Source organism: Neodiprion pinetum, chromosome 6 (genome assembly GCF_021155775.2).
Source record: "Neodiprion pinetum isolate iyNeoPine1 chromosome 6, iyNeoPine1.2, whole genome shotgun sequence".
Taxonomy (NCBI): domain Eukaryota; kingdom Metazoa; phylum Arthropoda; class Insecta; order Hymenoptera; family Diprionidae; genus Neodiprion; species Neodiprion pinetum.
In genome coordinates, this window is record NC_060237.1 from 26,173,043 (window position 1) to 26,200,554 (window position 27,512).

Sequence of the window (27,512 nt, forward strand, 5' to 3'; positions counted from 1 at the left end):
TCAGTAAGCTCGATCGTTCCTCGGGTTAATAATACGCGTGATTTTCTAACTGGATTGATTAAATCTCCGTCAAGCATCGAAAAGTAATCGACATTTTGGATATACTCCGGAGGATATAAATATATCGCGATTAAAACTGATATTCGAGTGACAGTTACGATCATGTGGTGTGTATTAATTACAACTGGTAAATTGTGCTTCGAAAGTGGATTTTTAAGGCTGGATTGTTGTATTTAAACTCATTCATAATTGGCGTACGTGTAATTGTGAGAATTCGATTTTTCGGTATTTACGAATCGTCCATGTGCCTATTTTCGTTTTAGAAAGTACAATTTGCACGCCGGTTTATACTCTTCTTTAAAACTATACCAAACGTATTGTTTAATATTCAAATAAGACGAAGGCACGGTAATGAAACCATGCTTTACTTCTACCCTCGTTTTACACAAGTACTTCTGAAAAACAGCACAGTATGAATTAATGTTCGATTTCTCCTCAATTTTTTTCCTGTTCTCAATGCGGTACCTGCGAAACAATTTTCGGAATGAATAGCGTTCTTTGTGCTACATTAGCTAAGTGGCTTAAATATCGGAAATATGTACGAAATCGATTTTCTTGCCGTTGCTTCGCCACTGCGTATTCATCCGCCCTGTAGACGACTCGAAGTAGGTGTTCCACTAATTCGATTTCGCGTATCACTCTTAAGGCTGAATTATGCCTAATTTGAGTTACGTCAAATCTTTATTTGTAACTTGGCCGTAGAGATAGTTGATGTTAAAAACAGCCTATTGCGCTACGAAGAATAAAAACAAAAAAACTGTCCGTTGAATTTTCAAGCGCGCGATCGTGCATAATAATTATATTTTGGACAAAGCTTTTTTTGTAGTAAAAATGTTAATTATCATTGTACAATTCTATACCTTTATAGGTATAAGTTGAAGTCGTACATTTATGAATATTCTTTGAACTTGTCAATATACCAAAAAACTGTTGTACAACTTTTACTGCAAAAAACATGCCGTCCATAGATATAGATATAATTACCGTCTCATATTATACGTACGTTAGAGTGTTTCGGTATAAAATAATTCACGATTTTCCACCGTGGCATCGTCTAAAAAGTTTGTTTAAGTTAAACGAAAAATTTCGTGAGAAAATGGACGTTCTACGCTATTTGGAAGATCGCGCTCATTTGATTTTTCTTCTTTTTTTGTGCATTTTTTAAAATTTGTGAAGGAACACGTTGTAGCACTTCAATTATTACTTCTTTCCTGGCATTTATATTCAACCAAGAGATCGCGATCCGTAACACAACGATACGTCAACCGGGAATCTTATCCTCCTAAATTAAAAGTTCGTATTAAATTGTAACTATTTTACGAGATTGAATTAACAATGAAAAAGGCGTTAGACATACTTCTGAAATATTTACTGGAGAGTTAATATTACAAGTGTGGGTTTTCTTTGTGAGGTAAATAATTGATACGATGACTGGTGTAAGCTATCAAAAAAAACATTTTCATTCGCGATTATTTATAAATTCAGAAGAATGTTAAAAGAAAAAAGTGAAGCTACATAATGTAAAACGCTCATCTTTTGAGAAAACCATTCTTTCGATCTAAACAAACTTTTTTATCGGCATCGAAAGATGGTCGACAATCGGAAATTATTTTTTTCCGAAACACCCCAACGTAAATAAATTACAGGAAAATTAGAACTCGTATAATCGAATATAAATTAAAGGAACGTTTTCTGCCCCACAGATAGAAAATGACCACGAACCCCTCAGCGGGAGACACCGTCATCCCGACGAAGACGAGTATAACAACGAATGTAGCCAGGGATCGGTTGATCCCTGGTAAAACCGAGTGTCTCTTTGCCCGGGCAGAATCGACACCCGCGGCGAGGAAGAGACACCTGGAACAGTCGAGTTCTCCGACAAAGGGTGAGATACCGACCAAGTCACCGAGGAAGAGCGAGCCTTCGGCGGAAGTGGTGGCGAGAGACCTGCAGGATTCGCTCGACGAAGCGAACATGTGCGTCGCGAGTGCGGAGGATCAAAAACGAGCGCCGTCCTGCGCTACGGAATCGCGACCGGAAGTACCGAGAGACAAACCGTCGATACGGAGTCTCAGAAAACGCCAGGATGAAGGAAAAACCCAACCACCAGCAGCAGCGAAACGCGAGAAAAATGAGACGCGGCTGATCCCAAGGTCACAGATTCCCTGCAGGAGCCTGAAGAGGTCGTCGGAGGAGATTCCCGAGGGCGGAAAGTCACACCGAAAGAGTCGCGCCGACGGCGTTTCGCCGCGGGAACCGGAAGTTGAAACCCCGAAATCCGAAACGACGATCACAGGTCATCCTCACTGCAGGACGCAAACGCATCAGCAGTTACAGAAGAGAGACGAGGCTGTGAAGCTGAGAAAAACTATACAGTGGCTTGAGGAAGGCGCTCGCAGGATGAGGGAGGACCTCGCAGCGACTCGCGCCGAACTTCACGAGGAACGGAAGGCCGCGAGGTTGGCCAGGAGGGAACTCGACTCCGCTGTCAAGGACGCGAGGAACGGCGAGGCTGCCAGGCACCTTCGGATCATCGCCGAGCTCAAAACGAGGTGAGGAAGAAAGCAGCGAAACTCTAAATGCGATCGGACGTGGTTAGTTTTATCTTTCGTTCAAGTCCGTTCAGCGTGTTTCACTCGCCGGTAAAAATTATAGCGAAACGATACGAAGCGGGGGACATGCGTTTAGCGTACCGATCGTAATATCGGCGAGCACGATCGATGAGATTATACACAGTTTACTTAAAGTTGAGACGCTGAACTTTCTTCTATCCGCTAATCGCGCGACGACGAATTCAGGCCTTTTCCCAAGCGCAACTGACCGTGTAAACTCGCGAAAGCCGGTCTCTGGTTCGTGAGAATTTAACAAATTCACATCTCAAGTTCGAAGTCGCGTTATTTGCTAGGAAGAAAAGCAGTTGAAAAATCTACGATTCTCATTCTTCGTTTTAACAATATTTATTCTTACCATCATCCGACTTCTTTTAGACGCCAAAACATGAGTTACACAACATGACGAATAAAACACGTTTAAGATGCCTGATTCTCTAGGTTTGACACGTTCGTAATGATTTAATTACGAATTTGCAGATTGGCGCAATCGCCGACGCGCACCGGCGTCGAAACCGCGTCGACATCTTCAAAGGCGGACATATTACGGGAGGAAAATCATCGCCGAGAATTGTCAGCCCTGAGAAGACGCCTGGCGGAAGCTGAAGCGTCTGTCCAAAAGCTCAAGGCGAACGCGTGCAGTCCTCACGGTTCGGGAAAGCGGAGAAAAGTCGAGGGCGCCGACGGTCGACGGCTGGAAGTCGAGGTCCAGGCGTTGAGGACCGCGAACCGAAATCTGGAGGAACGTCTGCAGGTAAACAGCCGAAGCGACAAGATCGCGGCAAGTATTTATAGTCGTTTGCTTGAGAGGATGATCCTCCGACGAGTCTCTGAAAGGTGTAATGATACCGATTTCGATAATTTTCGGTGGAAGAAACGTTTTATTCCAGATTTTGAAAGTGGTGGTATAGCGTGGTTCAGTTTTTTCAATTCTCGGGATCGGCTGGAGTCACGTTACAGGGGGCGGGGATGAGGCTCCGAATTTGAAAAGTCCCGACAGCGCCTAATTTCGAATTATTTGGTGGTGAAACTTGAAGTAAAGATATCGAACTTTCGCAAAGCAAACAAAGTTACGAGTGGTCGGAGGTTCGACGACTCGAAGTTCCGAAATGTAAGAGTACAAAAATTCAAGTTACGACAGAGCAAAATTCTGAAGTTTAAAATATACTCACGATAAGCCTGGTTTACTCAACGAGTAGTTGTAAAAAATCAGAAAAATCAAAAATCAAAATGACCAGGATTGCGAAGGTAAAAATATCGAAAATCCAAAACAAAGAAAGATGAAAGCGACGAAGTCTCACCGAGCCAGAAATTCACAGAACTCCGAATCGTCGATCATTCGGAATTTCGATGTTTAAGATTTTTTAATTTTCTCATTTTCGCACGTTCGAATCTCTCAGCCTCAAGTTTCGGACCATTCAAAACTTTGATGTGTTTCGTCAAAGTTTGATTTCTATACTTTAAGTTTGGCAACCCAAAAATTCGGAATTTGGCGCGTTCGTACCTTTCCAAATTCGGAATTTCAACCCCGCCTCTCACGTTACAGGTTTCAAAGTAGGAAGATGGTTGAGAACGGTATTGGAGTAAAAGTCGCGTCCAGTCGCAAAAATAACGATAGCAATAACGATAAAATAAGAATCAAACAAACGGAGTAAAAACCCGTTGTGCAGATATTGCGTAACCCCGCAGGCTGTTTACTTTCTCAGGTCGTCACAGAAGCGGAAAAGACGCGGGCGACCGAGCTGCGGATTCAGCACGAGAACCACGAGGCTCAGCTCGCTGCTCTGCAGAGGACGTTGCGCAGCGACACGATAAAAATGGTAAGTCGACGCGTATAAACGATCGGCAGGCTCTTTTTCTCGACTAATTAATAGTCCGGCAAATCGAACGGCATGATTAATAAATACCGCACCCTGCGTATATCGATAACTGATTCCCAGGTAACGCGCCATTCATCGTCCTCTCGATTAAATTCAGTCTCGCACTCTCTCCGGACCGATCAAGATCGCAACTGCAGCCGATCACACATGAAATTCTTTTCACGAATCGTGTTCCGTGAGTGAATTTGAAAAAATGCGCCCGCGTACGCGGCGCGCATAACGAATTGGATGGAGTCGATTGCGCGGTGTGGACGACCAGATCGGCGAATAAGAGTCAATTTGTTAACAGAGCCGGTCGAGACGTATCGGCGTATTCCTCGATTTTCCCGAGCACCGCGCGGTCGTTCTTTTTCCGTCATTTCCCTCTATAATCAGAACAGCAACGACAACAGTAATAACAATAATAACGATGATAATAAAAATAATAATAGGGCGATCGCATGCGCGAAGAGGACTCGGGCAGGATCATTAGGAGGTGGTTTCTCGGCCTCGATGGGCGTGCGCCTCGAAGGGCCTGAACTTGGGCCCGCGGCACGCGATTCAGGGTTGGTTATTAAAAATTGGGCCTCGGGCCTCGCCGGGACCGTATCTCACAGCTCCGTTGCATTCCCGGCATCGCTCTGCAGGGTCGCCACTTAATCATTCGGTAGGAAATGCCTGCCATGCCACCGTAGCGGCCTGGGGGAGGAGTGTATTCACCGGATAATCACACCCCTTTCAAAATATCTTCCCACACTATTTTTTTTACGTCAACGATTTTGCGTGCCCCGCTCAATTTTCTACATCGATTATATATATCACCTACTACAACCGGCTATGATACAGTCCTGTTGCAGTAGCTGGACGACCGAGGAGGAGAGGCTCGAGAAATTGGTACAGATAAAAGATGATAAAAAAAAGCGGGCAAAAAATCATCATCGATCATTTTCCAGACCGAGGATTCACCTTGGTATTACAATTATACGAATTATCGTTCTACGCGTCCGTCTCTGACCGATAAGCTCGGGATAAGAGATTTTCCAGTCCTTAGCCGGGTGAAAATAAGTAATATATCACCCTTCTTAAATGCATATTTTTCCGATTATCGAAGATAGATACTGCCGCAGCAGTTTATCAAATGATCGAATAAGAGTTCAAAACGGGATTCTGAAAAATGTCACTCACAAAATTTCGCGACTGGTTGAAAAGTTTCGAAAGAATATAACAAATAAATTCGACTTGATCGTGCGTGGAGTAATTATTGCGTTCCTGCGAGCAATCTCCTTACGGATAATGGTACGGCATGTTTTGCAATTAGCACAGCAGCACTTGGACGCGCATTCAGACATAGCTATAACAAACTATTCTCAGCACCTTTGCGTGCGCGTCACAATTTCCTCTATAGACCCCAATCCCCATTTATTCCCCCATCTAATCCTCTCTTTCTCTCCTCAGGATCATTCGTTTTCCCCGTGCTTTCGCCGCTGATTGACTCGCCGTTAATTTCACAGCCCGGGGACAGCAGTCGATTTTTCCAATCCCGGATCAGAATGTTTGCATTGCAAATAAATCGCGACTCTTGCCCAGGCTCGCAGGATCGAATCGTTTCGGGTCCGCGATTTAGAGCCGCTAATTCCGGCCCCATGCATCAGTGCGGCAGCGAAACACGTGGCAGCGTATTGTTAGAATACGTGGTCATGGTATGCTGCCAGTTAGCTATGCGGCAATTACGTGCGTAAGACAAGACACCGCACACCGGTGAAAAATGGACTCGGTTACCCGGACCATGCGGCATAGTAATTATTACTCAACTTTGCCTTTCGCGTATCGTTGTTCGCTCGACTTTTATTGTATAGGCATTCGTATACCCACAACGGTATACCTATTGACGCTGTTCTTGTCGGACTTGTCCAGGTTCTCCGCGTCCAACGCAACGGCACTCGCGACTCCTTCTGCAGGTACAACGTATCGCACCTAGCCATTTATATATATATATATATATATATATATATATATATATATATGTATGCATGCGTATGTGTGTGTACAATATATATAAAGCGCATTTATAATTGCGTGTGAATTTTGACCGCAGACCGCGGTTGCACTGCAGGGCGGTGGTCGAGAGCTCGTTTTCTGGCAGCGTGGGAAAACGCCTTCCTGACTCCCGTCACCGCTTGTATTTATCGTATGAGTATTACTCACTCCGTGGTCTCGGATTACCTGGTTAAACGATCATTTACAGCGAGGAAATTTCAACCTGTCGTTGTCATTTTATTTAGGATCGGAGAAGTTCGGTATGATTACCAAGCAAATTTTATCGCCTATGTTTATCAAGATCCGAAGCAATAACGAGGATGTCCGTCAGTGGTCCCGGAAATTTTCTTGAATCTTTCTTATCCTTCAAAAGTCCTGAAAACTATGTTTGAATTTTTTTTCGTGCCTTGGAAGTATTCTATTTTTAGCGTCATTGAATAAGGTGAAAATGTTCTGAAGATTTTCTTGAATTTCTTACGGATTTACACGATGCTGATCGGTTGATATTGTCAAGCTTCGACAATCAACTTGTATTTCATCTCAGCGGACATTCGTCACACGAGAAATAAAATCAGGATAACACTTTCCGAAATTTGTCTGCAAGCAAATAAATTGGCAACTGAATTTTCGGATGAAAAAAGTTTGGGGATAAATCAGAGGATTTTATTCGAGCCAGCTCGTTTCGCTGTACGAGGGGTGAATGGGAGAACCTTTAGGGTTGTAAACGGTTGCGAGTTAGCTCGTTTCGTAGCGTAAGATATTCCGGGACGTGTTACGAGTTCCCGAGTGGCAGGGTCTCGCACCGGAGTCTATTTTCTTCCTCCTTGTTTTCTTATCTTCCTCTTTTCTTGCCTCCTAGCAAAGGCCAGGCGAGCTCTATCCTCGTCCAACTGGTCATAGGTCAAAGCCGGTAATAACTCAAGGGCAAAGCGCTGCCTGCAAGTCGCTACACGCGTCCAGCTTTATGTCGATTGGCAACTGCAGTCTGGATCGTTTGAGATTAAAGTAGAATGTTCGTAAAAAATTGAGTTGCGATAGTTCGAGTTATTTGTTTATCGTACTGTTAGGTGCACACCCACACGGAGAGAAGAAAACGAGCAGATTTTAGTCAAAACTGCAGGAAAAAAGAGACACTTCAAGGATTTTGGTAAAAATGCCCATTTCAAAAATATTTTCTTACTATAAATGTATCAGATTTTATTCTGCACACGGTAGTTTTCACTGATTTCGCAGACGATTCTACATTCTACGAAGTGTATTTTATAATTCGCTTTGCCAGACGAACAATTGGAATTCTCGATAAATGATTCGTAATTCGAAGAGTATATACAAATGTTTGGAAAATTAGGTTCTCGTTTTCTTCGTCTTCTCGATGTTTGGTACCGGTTTCCATCCACCTTCAGGGCAATGATCAATATAACGCGAGTGAGTTCCCTTTCCGTTATACAATATAGAACAATGCGGATGTTGGCAGACTTTATCGCAGCCTTGATCGAAAGCTCTGCGTCTAATAAACTTGTCGGCAAGTATAAACTATGTTCCTCTTTACGTCGAGGATTCGACCTCCGACCCGAGGCTACAAAAATTACTTTCCCCGACAAATTGCTTGTATTGAACGAGAAATCAGCCGGACTTGCGTATATGCGCAGGCTTCTCGGAGTTCTTGGAACGTTGAAAGGACCTGGAGCTGGACGAGACGCAGAGTTCGAGTCGGTTTTCTGTTCACGATCATAAAATAATATTCTATTTTCCTCGAGGCGTTATTCGAGTGGAAAGCACGCACTGAGCTTACGGCCGTACGTTTGAGATTGCTAGGAGTTGCGCATTTTTTTTTTTTATTCCCGTGCGTAAACTCCGTTCTCGAAACAAAACTCGGCAGGAATCGCGTAAACGATATATACGTTTGCAATTTTTCTACACCGATTAACTGCTGCACCGATCAATTTTATGTTCGCAAACGTTGCGAATCCCGGCGCACGTGCCTGTGAGAATCGCTTAGAAAGGCGAATGAATGTGTGCGCGTCAAGGTGAAGGTACCGGGAAAAGCCCTGCGGGCCTCAACCCGGAGAGATGCATGGAAGGCTTTCTCGACGATAATACGTCGATCCGCGATCTTAAAAGTGGAGCAAATTGTTCGCCCCCCTTTAATAGCGACGGTCGTTGAACAAAACAAAAAAAAAAATAAAATAAAAAAACACCAACAAGTTTGTAACGCGGTAACGAAATTTTCAGATTTTCAACACGAAACACATATTCCGATGAAAACTTGTAAAACGAGCAAAATATTCAACTTGTTGTTATTAAATAGATCCATAATTTATCAGAACTAAGTTTTTTCTTAATCGTCCAAGTGCCCGAATTCAAAATTCAAAAATACGAAACCGACTCGCTCGACTTTCGTTGTTAATTTAATTTGACGATCGGTTGATCACAGTGAAAGAGGAAGAAATGGTAAAAAAGATAAACGAAAGCAGTCGGAATTGATAACGTTCACTTTGCCTCCGGGCCAAAGGGAGGAACGGTGAAAATATGCAAGCAGGTGGATGGTGATCGAGGATAGAATATCCTTCCTGACAGGCGGAGTTGATCTTGTAACCGACGGAGAAAGTTCTTCATAATTTGGCCGATACAGCATAACGAACAACTGCACAATCCATCGCGATATTCGAAAGTGGATCTATAAGATCGAGGAACGGGCGATTCGCGAAGGAAAACAGCGCGATTAATATCGATCGAAGGATCAGAAAACGAGCGTCAGTGTGTACATTAATCTTCAAGGATTTCTTCCTGCAGGAATATACGTAGGTCGATTAAATGTCAATAATCTCAGGTGCCTGTGTTTCTTCTTTCTTTGTCGCAGATGGACGAGATTCGAAGCAAGACGAGAGAGGTCGAAAAGCTGGAAAAGCTCGCGTTGGAGAGTTCGCAGATGCACCGAAAATTGCGGACGAAGGAAGACGACCTGGTGAGTTATTTATACAATATCAACGATCCTTGTTGTTTATTGTCAGTCACTCTGCTGACGTATTGTAGGAGGAGAAAAATTACAAGGCAAAAACGAGTCGTCATCGCGCTCGAACAAACGTATGGATCACTTTCCCCTCGGTGGTCACGATGCACTCTGCCATGGATCTTATGGCTTGTACATTATATATAATGTATACGCTCGCCGAGAGAAGGGAACGGAAAGCAAGCGCGAACGAATGAGCGTACTTAAGTTGTTATCGGCTCTTACGTTTGCCGATAAGTGAAATGTCGAGGTGGTCTTTGGCCTCGTCAAATTGTCCTTGATAAAGGCGCCTGTTGCTGCTGCTGCACGCGCGCCGGCCTAAACCTGAATAACTCTTCTTCATCCGCGTCTTATAATTCTCGCTGAATTCCTGACGGGACTTTTTGAAAGCCGTATTTAACGGCGATTAGGCCGACTGGCGCTGGCTGCGTGGTGACGAAATTACGAATAAACTACATAAGAAAGAAAAGAAAGAAAGAAAGAAAGAAATCCTCCTCCGGTTTCTTCCATTATTTTTTTTTCTTACTCGCTTTACCCATCGGCCGTAAGTTCATCGAATCTTACCGATCGGGCTTTCACGTTCACGGATGTTGTTTCTCCTCTCTTTGGCCCTTATATCAATTCCTTTCCCACACATTATTTTATTTCATTTAATTTTTTATTATTTCTTACAATAACATTCTTTTTTCTTCTGCCTCGCGTTTAACGACAACGCGACGTAAGAACGCTCGGACAGACGAACGACCATCGGTGTAAACACTCCTGTGCAGTTCCTTGTTCCCTAAAGCCCGCGACCATTCCCTAGAGAATGATTTACTGCTCGAGCAAATGGCTTCGGCTCGCACTCCGAGTTTAGAATCACGATTCCTCCTCTCACAGCCGACTTTACTCCGCGCATCGCGTCCTCGCCGTTTCCGGTTGCAACCGACTCCTCTCGCATTGTTCATTGTTATCCTCGCAAAAATTCAGTCTGCAGAATCAGCGGTTATCAAGAGGATCAGTACCCGCATCCCTTTCGAGATTGAAAAAATCTCTAGTTATACAGTCTCTACGTATCAATTTGTTTTTCTTTGCTTTTTATACGGAAACTTGTCGGCCGTTGATTTTACAAATTTCAATACGCGCGTGACGAAGATGGCAATTGAAAGTTGACGGACATCGCTGCGGCATAAGGGTTTGAACAGAAAAATTTTCTTCCCATCGTATCGCATCAGCGCGAGAATCGCCGGTGAAGCGGATATGTTGAGACTAATCGGATTGTCGGTTTAATTCGCGGATTGAATTTTATGATCTGGTATAATTGATTGCCTTTCGCTTAATCGTATCATCGACAACAACTTCTTTAGCACGGTTCGTCCTAGATTATTAGGCCCTTAAGCGATGCTTTTAGGATTTTAAATCTACAAATTTGCGGGAAAAATTCACGTACAGAAATTCTCGAATAGGTTTTTCATTTTCATCATTTTGATTCAGCACTTTTTATCTCGCAGAATCACGACACGCGGAGTTATTATGATAACTGTTTAATCGTTCATCTCGTACACGAACCTTTTTACGCGAATGAGCTGGAAAGATGTGAGTATTAACGAGCGAAGAAACGATCCGGCAAAAGAGGTTAAAATAAAAACTCGTATATCAGGCTTTCCAGAGTAATTAGTGTCGAACCACTTTCGTGTTTTTGTCTTCATTTTTTTTTCATGCATCGTTGTATTCGATTTTTGGGAAACTTAAGCGTGCTTAAGTCGCGTATGAGATTCGGCAACGACAAAGACGAACCTGTATCTTAAAAAATTTCTAACTACATTAGCGGCGCAAAAACACTTTCACTACATGTTTGATTCTAAACACGTTGCACTTTGCGAAGCGAAAATAAAAGAATAGACTTTTTATTTTATCCGTACAGGCTTTCACACGAATTTCGTGTGTTAATATCGTCAACGTGATTACTTGATCTTTTTTTTTTTTGGAGGGATGAAGGGGGGAGGGACGGATTTCTATTTCTTATTGAGAAATATCAGCTCGACCGATCAGATACAACGAACGTTCAATTACATTATTATACGGTATAACGGAGGTGTACAACGATAGTATTATAGGTACCTATATAAATATACGATGCTTGAGGTTATTTACCTCATTCTCACGAATTACAAATTATACGTCACACGCAAGGGAATATAAATTTTGCAAGCAGCTGGCGCGTGTGTGTGTGTGTAATGTAATTAACAGTCTTACAAACATGTGGTTATAAATTCTCCTGCAGCTTGTTGACAAATAATTCGGTATACTTATTTTCGAATATCTCTCTCAGGGAGAAAGGATCTTTCTTGTTTGAAGAAATAGTAACTGTGGGAATGTAATATATATGTGCCGATTCGCTTTATCGGGGCATCCGATGCTCGGAGAGTATCGTTATAGACGACAACCAGCGAAAGAATGAATGACTGCCGAGAATATCTGTAACTCCACATACGTGTATAATACGAAGTCGAAGTGCGAACTCGCGAGTCTCAAGGCGGGTATGAGAGCCGTTAGAAAAATAATAACATTCGGTCATGAGCCTGGTTCGACCTGACCCAGACTGCGCACATCCATAACTCGATTAAAATATTATAATTCCATGGCGCTCGCGTTGCTCACAGAGACGCTCACACCTACGAGGAAACAATTCCCGTGTCTAATAACAATGCAAATTGCGTGGAAGACTCGCCAAGGCAATCGGATGAAAATTTATTTCATTGTTAGTCTAGTCGGAATGTGTATTTTAAATTTCGATTATTGTTTTCTTTTTCTGAACGTTGGAAAGGCGAAGGTGATCCAAATCCAGAATTTTCACCAAAATCCGCAGCAGCTTCGGCTACCATCTTGCAGTCGTTTGGGAATTTGTTTTTGCCGAAATTTTTGCGCGATCTGTTTTAAATTCTGGACTTGGACTACCAATGATTCGCGTCAACGATTAGAAAAACAAAGAAAGTGGTATAAAAAAAAAATCGCTTTTTTTCATTATTTATTTATTCTTGCAAATAGTGACTGATGTGCTCCGATAATTTTCGCGCGATCGGCAATGAATTTCGGATCGATAATGACGAGATTGATCAGCGAGCATCGACGGGGTGACCGATCGCAAAACTTGCACGCGAAGGGCTTCTGTCTATTCACAAGTAACGCACTTGCAGCCACCTCATACCTACACCTACACACCGGTTAGGCGTAATAGGTAGAGAATACACAGGTAGAGGCACGAGAGCCGGAGAATACGAAACACGAGTGACGGGGATCAGTCTGCTCTAGACTTCAGAGCTGGACGCACGCGCATTCAAGTTTCTTCCGCTGTTGTCAACCGTGTATATAATTATACCGTATATACAAATACAGTTGTTTTCGACATTCTAGATTTTTTCGGAGTGACGTTGCTGCTGTTGTAATTTTTATATTCCATTTTTTGTTTAAATTATTCCTATCAATTTTCGATTCGTATCTCGTACGAGACGATCGGTCAATCAGTGCGGTATTTAATTTTCAATTTTTTTTTAAATTCAATTTCAGTTACTTCTTTTTCTGTTCTTCGTTTCTTATATGAATCGTCTGTTCAAACAACGACTGGATGGGGTTCGCGTGGAATGAGGTGAGCTTTATTCGCAATCAGTTAAATATTGCGCACACGTGATGCGCGCGATATCTGACTTATTATAATTACCATTGTTACGACTGTTATCTGTGTCATTACTTTTACACCCTGTTAGCCGCAATATTAACCGACGAGGTCTATGTACGACGTGTATTTGAGCCGTAAACCGTCAACGGTTGCACCTTTGCTTCCGACCTCTGACCTCCGTCACACGGTTTATAATAGCTATTTGCCAAGAGACGCGCCGCTCGTAAACTGTTATTTTAATTTTAATAATCTATGGCTCATAGAATGTTCGACGAAACATTGCCGCTCAGGTTTTATTAGGAAAAAAAGGCTCGGTAAAAAAAGAAAAGAAAACAATAGTTCCGTAATCGATAATAATTTAAATATTAAATACGAATAATTAACGCAAAACAGAAATAATCGTGTTATTTTATTTCGATCGTTAATTTGTTGGGAAAATCATTCCGATTGAAGTTATTTCTTCGGATGTTGCGAAGCGGAGAATTGTATAATAAAACCGAGTGAGTCAATTGCGGATTGATCGTTGTTGCATACGATTGATCGATCGATTACGCTGTATAACTTCGTTGCGAAAATATTGTCTTTACGGATTAGTGATGTACACGTGTCAGGTAACAATGAGTCTTGTGCGATTGATTGTTTTTATATATAAAGAAATAAAAATGCTTCGATATCGTATCTTTATATACAAGCTTAACATGTCTGTACACACAAATTTCATCGACTCACACTTTTCACGAACAGTTTATAGGCGTGCATAAATTCATTAATTATACGTACTTATATCTAATCGGAAAGAGAGACGTCAAGTTACGTAAATTCAGTTTCAAATTTTTCCACGTAAATACGTATAAATCTACAATATACCAACTCAAAGTTTCCCCGACAGAAACGAATGTCACCTCTTCTTTCTAGCAGCTCTGTTTTGAAATAAAAAATTTTATGCAAAGTTTGCGGAATGCGTTTCATGAAATTAAGCAAACATTCAACTCGACCGCTGAAATACTGACGAATTCGATCGGAAATGGTGAGGTGCATAAATCTTGGGCTAATCCAGGTGTTCCCGGATCGCCTCGTTCGATTAGATAGCAGGTACGAGGATTATATCCAAAGTTGGCGCTCTCGTTCAGGCGGGCTTTTGAAACGCCGATAGAATATGCCCGCAGGATCAGAGCTTTGTCACGCATATATATTGCGACCTGTAGTTCAACGTGTCGGCGAGCAATTAAAAATTCATATTTAAGAGACAGGGGGAAAGTTTTGATCTATTAACGTTCGTAATCAACCGGCCGAGGCGAAACTGCGCTTATTTACGTTATAGAAACTTTCATGTATTAGTCGGTATCACTTGAATGCATTGACTATTGCGAAAGTCGCAGCGCGGTTGCAGTTCCAGAAGAAGAAGAAAAAAAAAAACAAAAAAAAAAAAACTACTCACCACTAAAGTCGTCGTATTGATTCCTTATCGCGTCTATAGAACCGTTTCGAACCGAACTCTAGGACAGGTTTTATCGACAATATTAATTCTCTCGTGTTCTAATGATTTCTATTCGACGCAGTCGTTTAGTTATACGTTCTTAATTAACGAGCAATTTTTAACGGATTCAACAATTGAAATCGAGTGATCAGTCAACTTGAAAGTTTGCGAAACGCACGTTGCGGGAAGAAATTGTGATCCTTTTATTTCCCCGTAATTTCGACGCTAAACGAGGCTTCGTTAATGTCGTTGGTATTTTTGCTTCTGTGGTAATAAAAAAGGATCGAAAATAATGTCAGTTGTCATACCGTGACTGGGTTTTCACGGAACGACATGAACTTGAGAAACATGTAATCGGTTAAACTTTTGTTGCAATTAATCGTTTGACGTTTCGTTCCGATAACGAAGATAACAAGGAACAAGCGATTGACGCGCGGATGATAGAACGGCACGGTGGTAAAACACGTCTTACACCTACATTCGTTAATTAATGACAATGCCGCGGGTGTCGTTCCGACGCATATTATAGCGCCGCTGTCAGTGTTATGACATTATGGCCGATTGTGTGGTAGGGCAAGTTGAAATGCGACGATCCAACATCCACCCATGTATAATAATCCGGTGGTCTCCCATATAAAGGAGGACCGGTGAGTCAGCGCGAATGCCGGCTGACAAAGTCGCGGTCTTGAACAAAGCATGCCGGACGATGCGAGCGATGACTCCATAATAGAAAATACGTCGTCCCTCGACGTGGGTACGAAGATACGCGCTCTCGTCGTCTCGGCAATCCGAACACCTCGAGGCGAACGATTCCGCGGTGGATGAAAAATCGACGAGACGAAACATTGTGGAAAAATCACTGTTTTCTTATTCTTACAACGACTTTCAAGGAACTAAGACTTCGGAATATGAGTATGTTTTGTCGTGTTACGATGACAAAATCGCGATACGACGGCTTTTCCCAAGTATGAATCGTTACGATAAAACATTACTAAATTCAGCGTTATAAAAATGCTACGGTATCGAGATCGTATGCCGTGGGAACCACGAAACCAGATTGTCTTCGGCAAATCTGATCGTTACGCGCCTCGATGATTGTCCGAGTATCTAAATATACCAGTTGCTCGTATTCGATAGCACCGGATGTGCGTGCGGATTCCTTATTGGATTCGAATAGTAAACACTAATCTGGAAAAACATCGTCAATCGGCGATCAAGACATCGCCCATGGCACAATTGGAAGGAATCTATTTCCATCAGCGTGACAATGTTGAGTATTGCTGGAGTATCGAGCATATCTAATTGCTTTTGGTTGCAGAGATGAGAAATGGGTTTAAATATAAAACAGAAATTTTTCACATATCCTCGGCTGGATCGCGCCTACAAATCGAATCGGCGTTATTAGTAACAAACGTTCAACGGTCTTACCTGCGAATTCCTTCGACGGAAGCTAATTTACTTGTCGATTAAAAATACAGGCGTGCGATATGGCGATTTTTTTCCCTCCGTGCGAAAGTCGCGAAAGCCGCCTGCACGCATGCGATCGGCTGTCCTATCTCAAGACATACGTGAGTGTAATGCAGTCTTAACACGACAAGTGGTATATGTATATGCATATATATATATATATATGTATATATATAATGCACGCCGTGACACGTTGATCTGCAATTTCACGAGAATTCGCTCGAAGAGAAAGACGCGGGGGGGGGGGGAGGGGGGGAATTAAGTGAGAAAATAATTTATCGAAACTCGCGAGATATTCAGGTCATCGGATTTCCCGGCCTGAAAAGCGCGAGATGTGATAACGTCCCTGTACCTTCCGTCAGAACGATATTCTTGATCCTCTCGTGCTTCTTCGTGCTTTACATGCCGGCCTATGTGTGCGATTACTAATTATAACCGTCACGATTGACCCATATATTGTGTACTTTGAGTGAACACTCCGCGGTTCGCGGCTTTAGCCGCACACCGTGATTATTCAATTTTGCACGTAAGGTAAGTGTACCAGTTATTGACACGTTTGGACCCGTTTATTTTCAAAAATTATAAATTGACGGCACAAATTTTGAATTTCTCGACAACAAAGACCGATTTCTGCAGGATTAGACACTGGGAAGTTATTTTTTTGGGAGTGATTTTAGAACTAATGATCGAGCAGATCAAACCGGAAAACGTCGATAATTGGGACAGGGTCAGTAACCGGTACACTTAGCTTAGTCGATCCTTCGCTTCCGTATTTTGCAGTGAAAGTAAAAGCGAAGCTGAATTGTGCAGATGCGAAATCGGTTTGATAGCGTAAAATCGGTGACGATTGATCGGAATCTCGATGAATGTACAGTTGATTTTTAGTTCTTTTGCGTAACGTAGCTGTTTCGTAAAAGATAGAATAATGCATATATTACAGGTATACGTAACACGTAAGCGTAATTACGTATCATTTGGTTCAAGTTCAAGAAGAGCAGAAGTTCAAACGAGCGATTAGACCCTCGCGGCTAAGTGCGAGCAATTTACTGCAACGAACATGCATACATACGAGTACATACGTACACCTAACTTGTCTCCGGAGCCTAAGTACGTACCTACTTGCCTGTACCTATCTATCTCGTAATCTGATCGAGGAAACGATACGGGTACATACCTCTACTTGTGTAAACAGCTTGGAGAGGTAAACTTCACTGACACACACACACACGGAAAATATCACCGGCGCAATTTTCCTGCGATAAAAATGAAGAAACGGGAACAACGAAGAAAGAAACTACTTAAGAAAGAAGGAAGAGAAATAAGATGTAGGGGAGGATCGGGAGACCGACTCGTACTTTTTCCCGTCCGCTATTTGTTGCATAATCGTTTAGGTGCATACATATAGCGGTACAGACCATTCCGATTATCCGATTTTCTTCGCGTTTTTCTCCCCCCCCCCCCCCTCCCTCTTCTCTCTCTCTCTCTCTCTCTCTCTTTCTCTCTTGTACATTATCCACATCCGTGCTCCTCGTTGCCGCTAAAAGCCCCGAAGACGCAACCGGGAATAATAGAATCCGGAGCCGTATTTTCACCTGCAGCGATTCCGGCCGGAGGGGGCGAGACGAAGAAGTCGGGTCAGTGACTCGCTCTTCTCAGCTCGAGTAAGTGTCCTGTCGTCGTGGGCAGCGAGTCGTCGTTTTCTCCACGCCATATATAGAGCACAGCTCTATAACCGAATTAACAAAACTAGTTCGTACAGCCGCGGTGCGCAGGGACATTCGTGCGGTAACACATGTGGTATATACGTGTATAATACGCTGCGTAAATCTGTAAATGTAACGTACATATACGTAGGCAGCTACCCGCAGGACCTTAATTACCCTGCCTGCATATAGTAGTTTAATTAAATTAACAATAACCGCTCCTCTTGCGTTGCGTCTTTTCCTTATCTCTTTGCTTTCTTTTTATTTCACATTGAATACATTCTCTTTCGTTCTTTCGTTCGCAGCTGAACGGTTCTCGAGAGAAAAGTGAAACAAGAGGAAAAGAAAAATATACGTATATATATGTATATATACGACGTGTAGAGAGCAATGCACGCGTTACTTTCAAATACTTAATTGGTTTTCTTTCTCGGCATCTTTTTGCTCATTTTTTCTATTTGAATTTTTTTATCCATTTATTTATTTATCACTTTGTCTTGCCATTTCGTTCCAGTTACCGATAATCGTACACCAATGCAGCGTATGTTGATATTTATTTATTTTTTTCTTCACGTCTCCCTTTTCTTTATTTTCGGGTACCGAAATCGATCGATGAATTAATGAATTCGCGAGTGTAATTTGATGTAACGGTTTGTCGCAAACCTCATTCTATATTTGTCTGTACCTGTCGGTATTTGTACGGAATTTTTTTTCATAAATTTAATTACATTACGACGATCAGCAGCGGTGAGATCTATTGTCGAGTGAAAACTAGGTGAATTCGTGTAAGAAAATAACCTGCGCCGTTACGTTTACGTGTCTCATGCGAGAATGCGATGGGCAGGTACGTGTATTTTTGAAAGCAGCTTACCGCGTTGTTTCCGGATTATCTAGCATACTTTTTCCGGTTCAACGTGCCGCTGCCATGTGACCGTGATCAAACTGACCCACAATTGTCGTCGCCTAGTCCGAGCTGAAATCGAAGATCCGTCCTACAAATTCCTTCGTCTTCGGCACGCGTTCGCAACCTACCGTACTTTTATTCGCTGTTCCAATTTATGTTGATTTGTGAATTCTCGAGTCAACGAGTGAGATGTCGTTATACATCGACGAGGTTACAATTAATTACGATATTATACGACTTGGAAAGAATAATTCTGCGATAGGGATTTCAATCCACGTAATGTGTGGTGAATATTCAACGCGAGATTGTATATCCTAAAAAAAATTGTAACGCCGCGAAGAATCGCCGTTTCTGTTTCTATCCAACGGAGCGAAAAGAGAGGCGAATCGAGGACGTGACTTGAACTTGTTCGCGACAGCTATTATCGCACGGTGGACTTTGACTACGAGTGAATATCCGAATGATAATGACCCGTAAGCTCGGTATTCACGCAGCGAACATCCTTCGCTCGTCCAATTGACCACTGATCAACAACGAGAGTGCTGCCTCATTTTCGTCACGATAATAATTGTAGGTACGAACGTCCGACATGACTCAAGGGAAGCATGGTTTCTAATCCTCTAAACTGAAGCCGTCGCTTCACCTCCGTTTCTAAGCGCGTTGTTACGCGTTATCCGCAAAAGCAGCCGCTCATAAAAAGCCCTCGTTATAACACCATTTTTCTTCAAGTCTAATAATATACTCGTTTATCGAGGTCTTTGGTGAACGTTCACTTCCTAATTTGCGCGTTTCTAATTTCTCAACCACGCTGTTAAACTGCCTCCTGATAATTTTTTTTATTTCGTTGTTTCGGATACTCACTCGATCATATTCTTATATTATACTCCGCTTTAAACGGTGGATGGACGCATATATGCTCTGCGGTTTGACGGGGTGCGTGTGACAGTCAGTGATGCGTGCGATGCGTGGGAGCGGCATTACTTATCCTGCCTCACGCATATACTTGACCAAGTTTCCTCCTTGCGTATATTATACACGTTGCGGTTTTGCTCGACGCGCGTGTTGATCCGTACGCGAGATGGTCGCGTATTTTATCCGCTTCGTTAAAGAAGCCTCTCGCAGTATGTATAATTGAATTTTTAAAGAGGGTGAATTTTTTACTTATTTCGATTCGAAGCTTAATTTTCTTTCTTCTTTTTTTAAACATTTGCAACGAATTGGAACTAAACGCGTTGCGCATATCTATTTTCATCGACCTGATCGTTAAGAAACGGAACTTCCAGCCATGAATCACACTTTCAATTCCTAAACCGAATCACGATCAAGACGAATCTCGGAATGGCGGTGTAAAATAGGCGATTGGACGTGGGATAACCGGTGTGTCCTTAATTTTATCGCACATCCGACCATTCCGATTGACCTTTAGCCCCCTCCGCGTTAATAACAACAATCACGGTACGATAATGGTGTATATAAGCAGTGGTATAATAGTACAGTCTTGTCCATAATTCACGAATATCATACAAGCCAGCCATCCAAAAAGAGCCGGCAGAATGAGAGTTTGTGGGCGAGAAATTGAAGATACATCGCCGTGCTTAAACGGTCATGCATCGCGAATTCGAAGTTCGAGGTTATCGCGCAGAAAAGTCGGTCACGTTGGATCTCGACGTACGTACACATTCATATGCCATTATTAAAGACATTTGGGCTAATTTTTTTCACTCGGCAATTTTCGTTTCTCGGTAAAAATTCAGCTGCAGCCTTTTCACGTGCCTCATATATTATAAATGGACGTTGAACGAACCGTGGGCAACGGTAATTCAACGCCGTTCTTCGGTATAATACTCGAATTCGCAAAATATCGAATTATACGCCTAAAGTATATTCATTCACAAAATTGCATTACATGGAATAAAATTGTACGAAATAACTTCACGCACTTGTGTAACTGTCGTTTTATGTTTAATATTCTCATTCAAAACTTGTACAACGCGATTCCTTATAGAGGGTTGGCGTAAAGTCGCCGCGTACGAGCTGCCCATATATGGGGGGAAGGGGGGGGGGGGGGGGGGGGGGCATTCGAGCATTAATAGGTCAAGCTGTTTTCTACCACTTTGAGACCCCCGCCCCACCCTCTTCTTTTCTGTGCAAAAGTATGTGTAGCACGTGGACTTTCACCCCCCCCCCCCCCCCCCGCCCCCTCCTCCTCTCAACGTTCGGTGCCCCTTTTATTTTACCTGTGAAATAATTCCATCGAAACTGTGAAGATTATTTGATAAGCCACAGCGCGAACAAGTATTCTACTATATCTAGGCACTGTTTCGAGTCAACGATCTAAGCGACACAATGTGCTCCAATTCTCCAAGTCCTGAAAACTATTTTCAAATCACTTGGAAGTCTCGGGTGAATTCAGGTTACATCCGTGATTCGAACCGGACGTTAAGTCACGCGTTGCACAGTCACTCGGGAGTAATTGACGGTACGATCCGAAATGATTTCGAGTCACTGTATGTTTGAGAACCTTGAATGTTAAAATTATATCTGCTTAGAGTTCGTGCAAACTTTGCTCGTTTCGCGGAGTATTTGGACGAGGCGACAAACTTGCACTCGAATCTGCGCACTTTAATATCAAGTTCAAACATTCCTCGTGTTGCACGCGTGGCTATAACTTACGAGTCAAATCAAATTACAAGGTCCGTCGGAAATTATCGGATAGATACGGTTTGTTCTTCTCATTATCGCATTGCCGCCAGTATATTCGAGCGCACCGATTGGCCCGCGATGTGAAATTACCTGACTTCATCTTCGGAGTTGTATACGAACCTATAACACGATTCGAGAATGTTGTAACCGTTCCTCTGGATTGACCGACGTTTCTGGGCTACGGGCGAACGGCTCGCGAGGCGTTTAAGGAACGGGTTTCCCGGCTATGGAACAGATTGCATATTGCACAGTGCAAATTACGACGACCGCGAAGCGACACCTCGCGTCGTATTAACGCGGAGAAATTACGGCAAAGCACGACTTACGCGCGTACGTCTGATGCATAGACGAAGTTAGGTACAAGACGTAACGTGTCGCACCGCGTTGTTCTTCCGAGTCGGTCGTCGAAGGTTCGCCCAGCGCTTAATGATCACCTTTTCTTCGCAGTAAACCGTTATTACGAATTATTACGTACACAGATTACACTGTTGTACAAAGTGGTTGTGGCGAACGGTCGCGAAACTTCTCGAAACGTTTCTATTCCCTTCGATAACGATGACCGATCGAGAAAAGAGGTCGAAAGGAAGACTTTTCACGATACGTTGTGTTACTTTGATTATTATCCTTGGCTATCGCGATTTGATCAACATCATTTCGCATTCTTCTTGCTTTCACGATGAGTCGAGAAAGAGATTTAACACACCGTACGGGCGAGAGAAGACGTTTGCGGAATGCTAATTCGATGACGCATGTCTCCTCGAGGACGGGCCATCTTCTTGTACGGTTGGCTCTTTCCTCGCATTCGTATATACACCTTATACCTTTACTGACTTGAAATGCCGGCGTTTCCCACAATCGAATTGCCGCCGGTGATGTCCCGTGTCTCGGAGTGTGTCTAAATTGTCGGTAAACAAGATACGCGAGAAGCCAAGAAGGTCCCACCAGATAGGTATGGTACAAGTTATAAATCGGCCTCGTTTCCTTTCAAAACGTTTCCAAGTCTAGACGTTCACCATTTATTTATCGCAACTGTGCGAACGAATTCGCAGCCTCGCAATCGGACGTCTACTTACAATTAGTCTGTGCATATTTTGTATATTATTCTCTCGACTGGTTGACAGATTCAAGTGTACACGACATATCCTGCAGCACTTGGCTGCTTGAATGATAGATTACGTGAAACATCGTCACGTGTGTTTTGTGTGTGCGGAGATATTGAGGCTGTAATTAGAATAATTATACACGGCACGAGATCGCAGTTGTAGGGTTTTATTTTTCTCTCATCAATGAAGGACTGGGGAACCAAAGACGCATTCGCTGAAATGAGGTTCTTAAATTTTATTAACTCGGAATAAGCCGCGCGATTGCAGCACCGAAAAAGTGCTGTAACCGTCTTGACGTCTTGAATTACTGCGTATATTCTTACAAATTTCGAAGAATATCCAGGAAAATCTATTCGTAAATTACTTGCGAAATACCTGCCTTGTAAAATTGCGCATAATTTTGTATACATAATATATGACAAATGTAGGAGACGTTATATAGCTAATATTCGAATAATCGTGGAGTTTTTCTTTGAGAATAATTTGTTATAAGAATAACTTGACACTTTGGAAATGTTATACAAGTATGCAGTTTATGCAACAACGGGCACGATCATCAATCAATCCTGACCTTTATAGCAGCCGTAACTATTAATACCTACATAATATTTTTCCCAACCGTTATTAAATCCGTTCGCACGGTAATCTTTGGCCTTGTCGCCTATGTAAAGTGCCAAGTGCATATTAAATGCAATTGCATCAGCGTTAAAAGTATCGTTAATTAATTCTTTGTAACTTGCACGCGTTACATTTATCATGCGATTCTCTCCTCAACTTCTGTTCATCTTGATTTCATACCGAGAATCAACGTCGCAGCCCACTCTCGGCGATTAGATTATTATTAACGCGCTGATACCGGTATCGGAAACAAAAGAAGAAAAACAAGAAAAAACATAACGATACACGCATCACTCGAAACAATTTTATCTCCCCTTAGTCAGCATCTCGTCCCGGAGTTTCTAGTTACAGAAGTACAATCGTCAAAGAATAACGACAGTTTTTGTCACAGCTGTGATCGTCTAAGTCAAGCAAGAGTTTGTCGCATATCGAATTAACAGTATTCACCATAACCCGTTACCAAGTTGGACGTGTGTAGGAGTTGCGACCTCGGCTGCTGCTGCAGCGGGCTTTGGCCAAACGAAGTAAAAATCCAGTGAATTTTGTTCACGTCGAGACACCGGTAACATCATCTCCCGAGTCAGCGATCTTCCGGCGTTGCCTTGCCTAGATTTCCCGTTCGCACGCTCCCGTTCCGCGGCTCGATCCTTAGCTATATCTGGACCGAAAATCCGCGCGGGTTCTCGGATGGATGCAGCAACGTTGATCACCCGCAGATTACGCTCATCCCGGTGACGGAAAGGTTAAAAACCAGCACCGTTTGCCTCCGTCCGTGTTAAGAGGAAATCGTTTGCGGTTACTTCGTCTCGACCCCAAAGTGGATATATGTATACAGGTATTTATAATACGTGCAGACAAGATTTCTACGACAAACCGCAACTCGCTCTAACACCGAGTCTGTCCATCTCGTCTGCAGTTTTAGTGCCGACGCAGTCACCTCGCATCGAGGTGGTCCAAACCGAATGTTCGTGATTTATTGACCAGCTTATCGACAAAGTGCTCGTGCGGTTTGAGCCCCATGGACCGCTGCTCCGTTCGGTGGGTTTGAGGAGCTGTTTTCGAAGTGGTTGAAGTCTGCGTTGAATCGGGGCATCATCGGTTATTCTTGAAAATACAGGCCCGTGCGGGAATCCGTACGAATCCGTTCAAAGTTCCCATGGACTTGGTGGATTTCCGACGTTGGTAACAACCCATGGGAACTTGGAACGGATTTTTACAGAGTATGGATTCTAGTGTCTCGACGCGAAGCGCAGTTATTTTTTTGCTTATCGAAGTGGAAAAGCCGAGCAAGCATCTTTTTCGGAGTATCATACCGCGGGACTTATGAACGGTTATGAGTCGGGAAAAAGTCGCTTTCATGGTCACCCTTGGGTCGGAACTCGGGCGTGCTGACAAGCGAAACGAACCGGAATTAATAGAGTTCTCGCTCTTCGTAGTACTCGTAGCGGTTCTTTGACTCCGGGGTCTCGCCAGCTCTGCCTCGTCGTGGCCGTTGTAAGAAATCGAGAATGAACTCGAAGCGAACGACGTCGCGGCACGCGGAAAGATCCAGGTGAATCCAAAAGAACCGAAGACTGGCCTGTACTGTTACATACCTTACGGCGTGTTACACCAGATGTTCTTCTCGACTCGAGGCGAGACAGTGGGAGGAAAAAATCCCATATTCGTTACTTCTCCATCCACGGTTCGTTACGACAGTAGTGACAGTGTCTTGGTCCACCGACCTTGTTCGTGGCGATCGCTCTCCGCTCCGACCTCGCATTACCTTCTACGCAAACCTCTGGAAAGACCTAATTTTCATTGTCTCTTACGCGCGTGTATTACTGTAATTTCTTCACAGGTTTAATACCGTATGCGAAGTAGCATGTGAGTCTAATTGCGTTAGAAGTACCGTGCGAAATGAAAGAGACACTGTTTCGATATCGTCGTTCAATCTCATTCTACGCATCGTCATCTCAGACTTCTTCAATGCCGAACAAACACGCGACTACTGTCGAAAGCTGAAGGTCTTCCGAACTTGCAGTTACGATCAATGAATGCTTTCAACGCCCGGTGAGGACCCGAAAAACTGATCGGATATCGCGAACATTCAAATCGGAAACCACGTCCTCGTTACTGCTACTGTCCTCCATAATTACACGTACTCGCGTTCACCGGCAATTACCGCTACGAATTTTTGACGACACCAGTTGCTCCGGTATTCATCGATATGGATTATCATGATCGTTGTGCGTGCCGATCGCAGTGCAATGAATTAAAGCGGCGATGAGGTTGGGAGGGAATGGATAGCGACTTCCTTTGGTAATCGCGGTATGGTCTTGGGTGGCATTGTGATCCTCTTAAGGTGCAGGTGACCGAAACGTGATCCGGGACTTGGTTTCCTGGCCGAGGGTCACTCGGGAATCACCGTTTTTTTTTTTTCCTTTACCCAAAGGAAGGAGCCTCCAGTCCAGGCAGTAGGCTCGCCTATCGCGCGCACTTTTGCACCAGTATACGTGACCGCAATGAGCGAATTTGCTTTACAGTTTGAAGAGTGTGATCTTCGATGAATTGGAATCTCCCCGCCAGCCTTCGAAGCATGATCTGTACTACTCGTCGTGAGAATCTACGATAATGAATCGTGAAATTTTAAAGTTGGAGTCGTTGACTGTCGGTCAATGCGGGACCAATTTGTATCCTGGAACAATGAGACTCAGCTTCTAATTTCCGACCGTATTTGCAATTCTTAGACACTTAATCTTCATGTCGCGTATATGAATAATTACCAGCGTAGTTTTCTGTTTCTTATAAATTTTAATCATCTTATTTCCCTAATCTCACTCTCTCTCTCTCTCTCTCTTTAGACCAACGTAAATCTCGGCTCCTTTTTTGTCGAATAATTAGAGACCGAGATAATTAGAATCTCAGCAGTTCTCGGCCTGATTCCCAATTCTGACTATACTTCGTCTAATCGTGAGCGGCAACATCTAAAGAACGATCTTAACTTTGTCTATCCGCATCTTCTCAAAGAAGCTGCAGTGACAACAAAACCGTTTGACCGAACGATATTCTCTCACAAAGTAACTTCATTAACTCTTGAAAAGATGGGAAAGAAAAAAACAAACGGTTCATTCAAACTTGAGAGATGAGTCTTGGGATGTAACCGGCCAATGTTTAGCCATGGTTATGTGTCTAACCCATTGACTATGTAATATATGGAACACGTGGATATACGCGGTGTGCATACACGTTCGTACTTAAGCCGGCAATAAGCATACGTTGGTGCATGTACTTGTGAACCAAACAGTCGGCTGAGTGGCCGGTTAACCGTACAGTGAAAGTGAACCAACACTTTAGTCGAGTTTCAGTCCCCTCGATCCTTTCTCTCTCTCTCTCTCTCTCTCTCTCTCTCTCTTTCTCTCTCCTTCTCCGGCTCTGCACCACCGCAGACCGTCTAGAACCCACAGCTTCGGGTTTCTGTAGCGAAACCGACCCGGTTCGAGCCGCGTTCGCTCTGGCAAGCGTGCAAAATCGTCGTTTTACGATACCGGTTGATGTATACGATGAAATTGATACCTCATTGTGTTTCTGCTCCGCACTAGTACCTGCCTGCTAAATTCGAATTTTGCAAAAGATTTCAACGAATAACTGTAGCGCAATCTCGATTGCGTGTTGAGTCAAGTTATAGAGTCGTCAGCGACGAAGAATATTACAGCATACTTGGAAAAAAAAAAACAGTAATTCATCCATTAGTAATTCGGAATCTATCCTAGTATTCGAATTTTTTTTTTCTGAGATCTATGAAGCAATTAATCAATTGATTTCGGTAATTGCAACGGAACATTCCGTTTCCTTGAAACGAATTTTCTCCAGCCCGGCGCGTGTGCAAATCGATTTTGATAAAAAAAAAAAAAAAAAGAAAAAGTTTTCTCTGGATATAATTCCGTATGTCCGCTGAGAATTTTTCACTCGCATGTTCCGGTACCTTCTGGTGTACACACCTGGACTACCGTAAATCGATTTTTTGGTCCCAGTTAAATCGAGTTAAACCTTCACGGTCGTGTTGTTATGAACGCAATGCATGCCGCGTCTGACTGTTACCGTCGAATAGTGTAGGTGATTACAATTTACGACGGGGTAAAAAAAAACGTATACCTACCTTGTAAAAATATTCCTTCTCGTAGATCATTATCTTGTTAAGTAATTGAATGTTACCGCACGCCATAACACCGCGGCCTAGGTGGCAATTCACACGGGTAATCGACCTCCTAATCGACCGAGCGTGATTTAATCACGGATTTGAACTGCCTCCCGCAGTTGAACCACCT

The 27,512-nt window shown here is 43.1% G+C and overlaps 1 protein-coding gene across 2 annotated transcripts in view; it reads left to right on the forward strand.

The window, feature by feature from the left end:
- The window catches only part of LOC124222063 (janus kinase and microtubule-interacting protein 3), a 53,523-nt gene that overhangs the window by 7,317 nt on the left and 18,694 nt on the right, over positions 1–27,512 (forward strand). For both annotated transcript variants that reach the window (XR_006883930.2, XM_046632645.1), the window contains exons 2-5: positions 1,764–2,612; positions 3,150–3,423; positions 4,376–4,489; positions 9,426–9,530. Coding sequence is in view for 1 of the 2 variants with exons in the window: in XM_046632645.1 (XP_046488601.1) it covers positions 1,771–2,612; positions 3,150–3,423; positions 4,376–4,489; positions 9,426–9,530 (1,335 nt within the window). In the remaining variant the exon portion in view is untranslated. The remainder of the gene's footprint in view (positions 1–1,763; positions 2,613–3,149; positions 3,424–4,375; positions 4,490–9,425; positions 9,531–27,512) is intronic.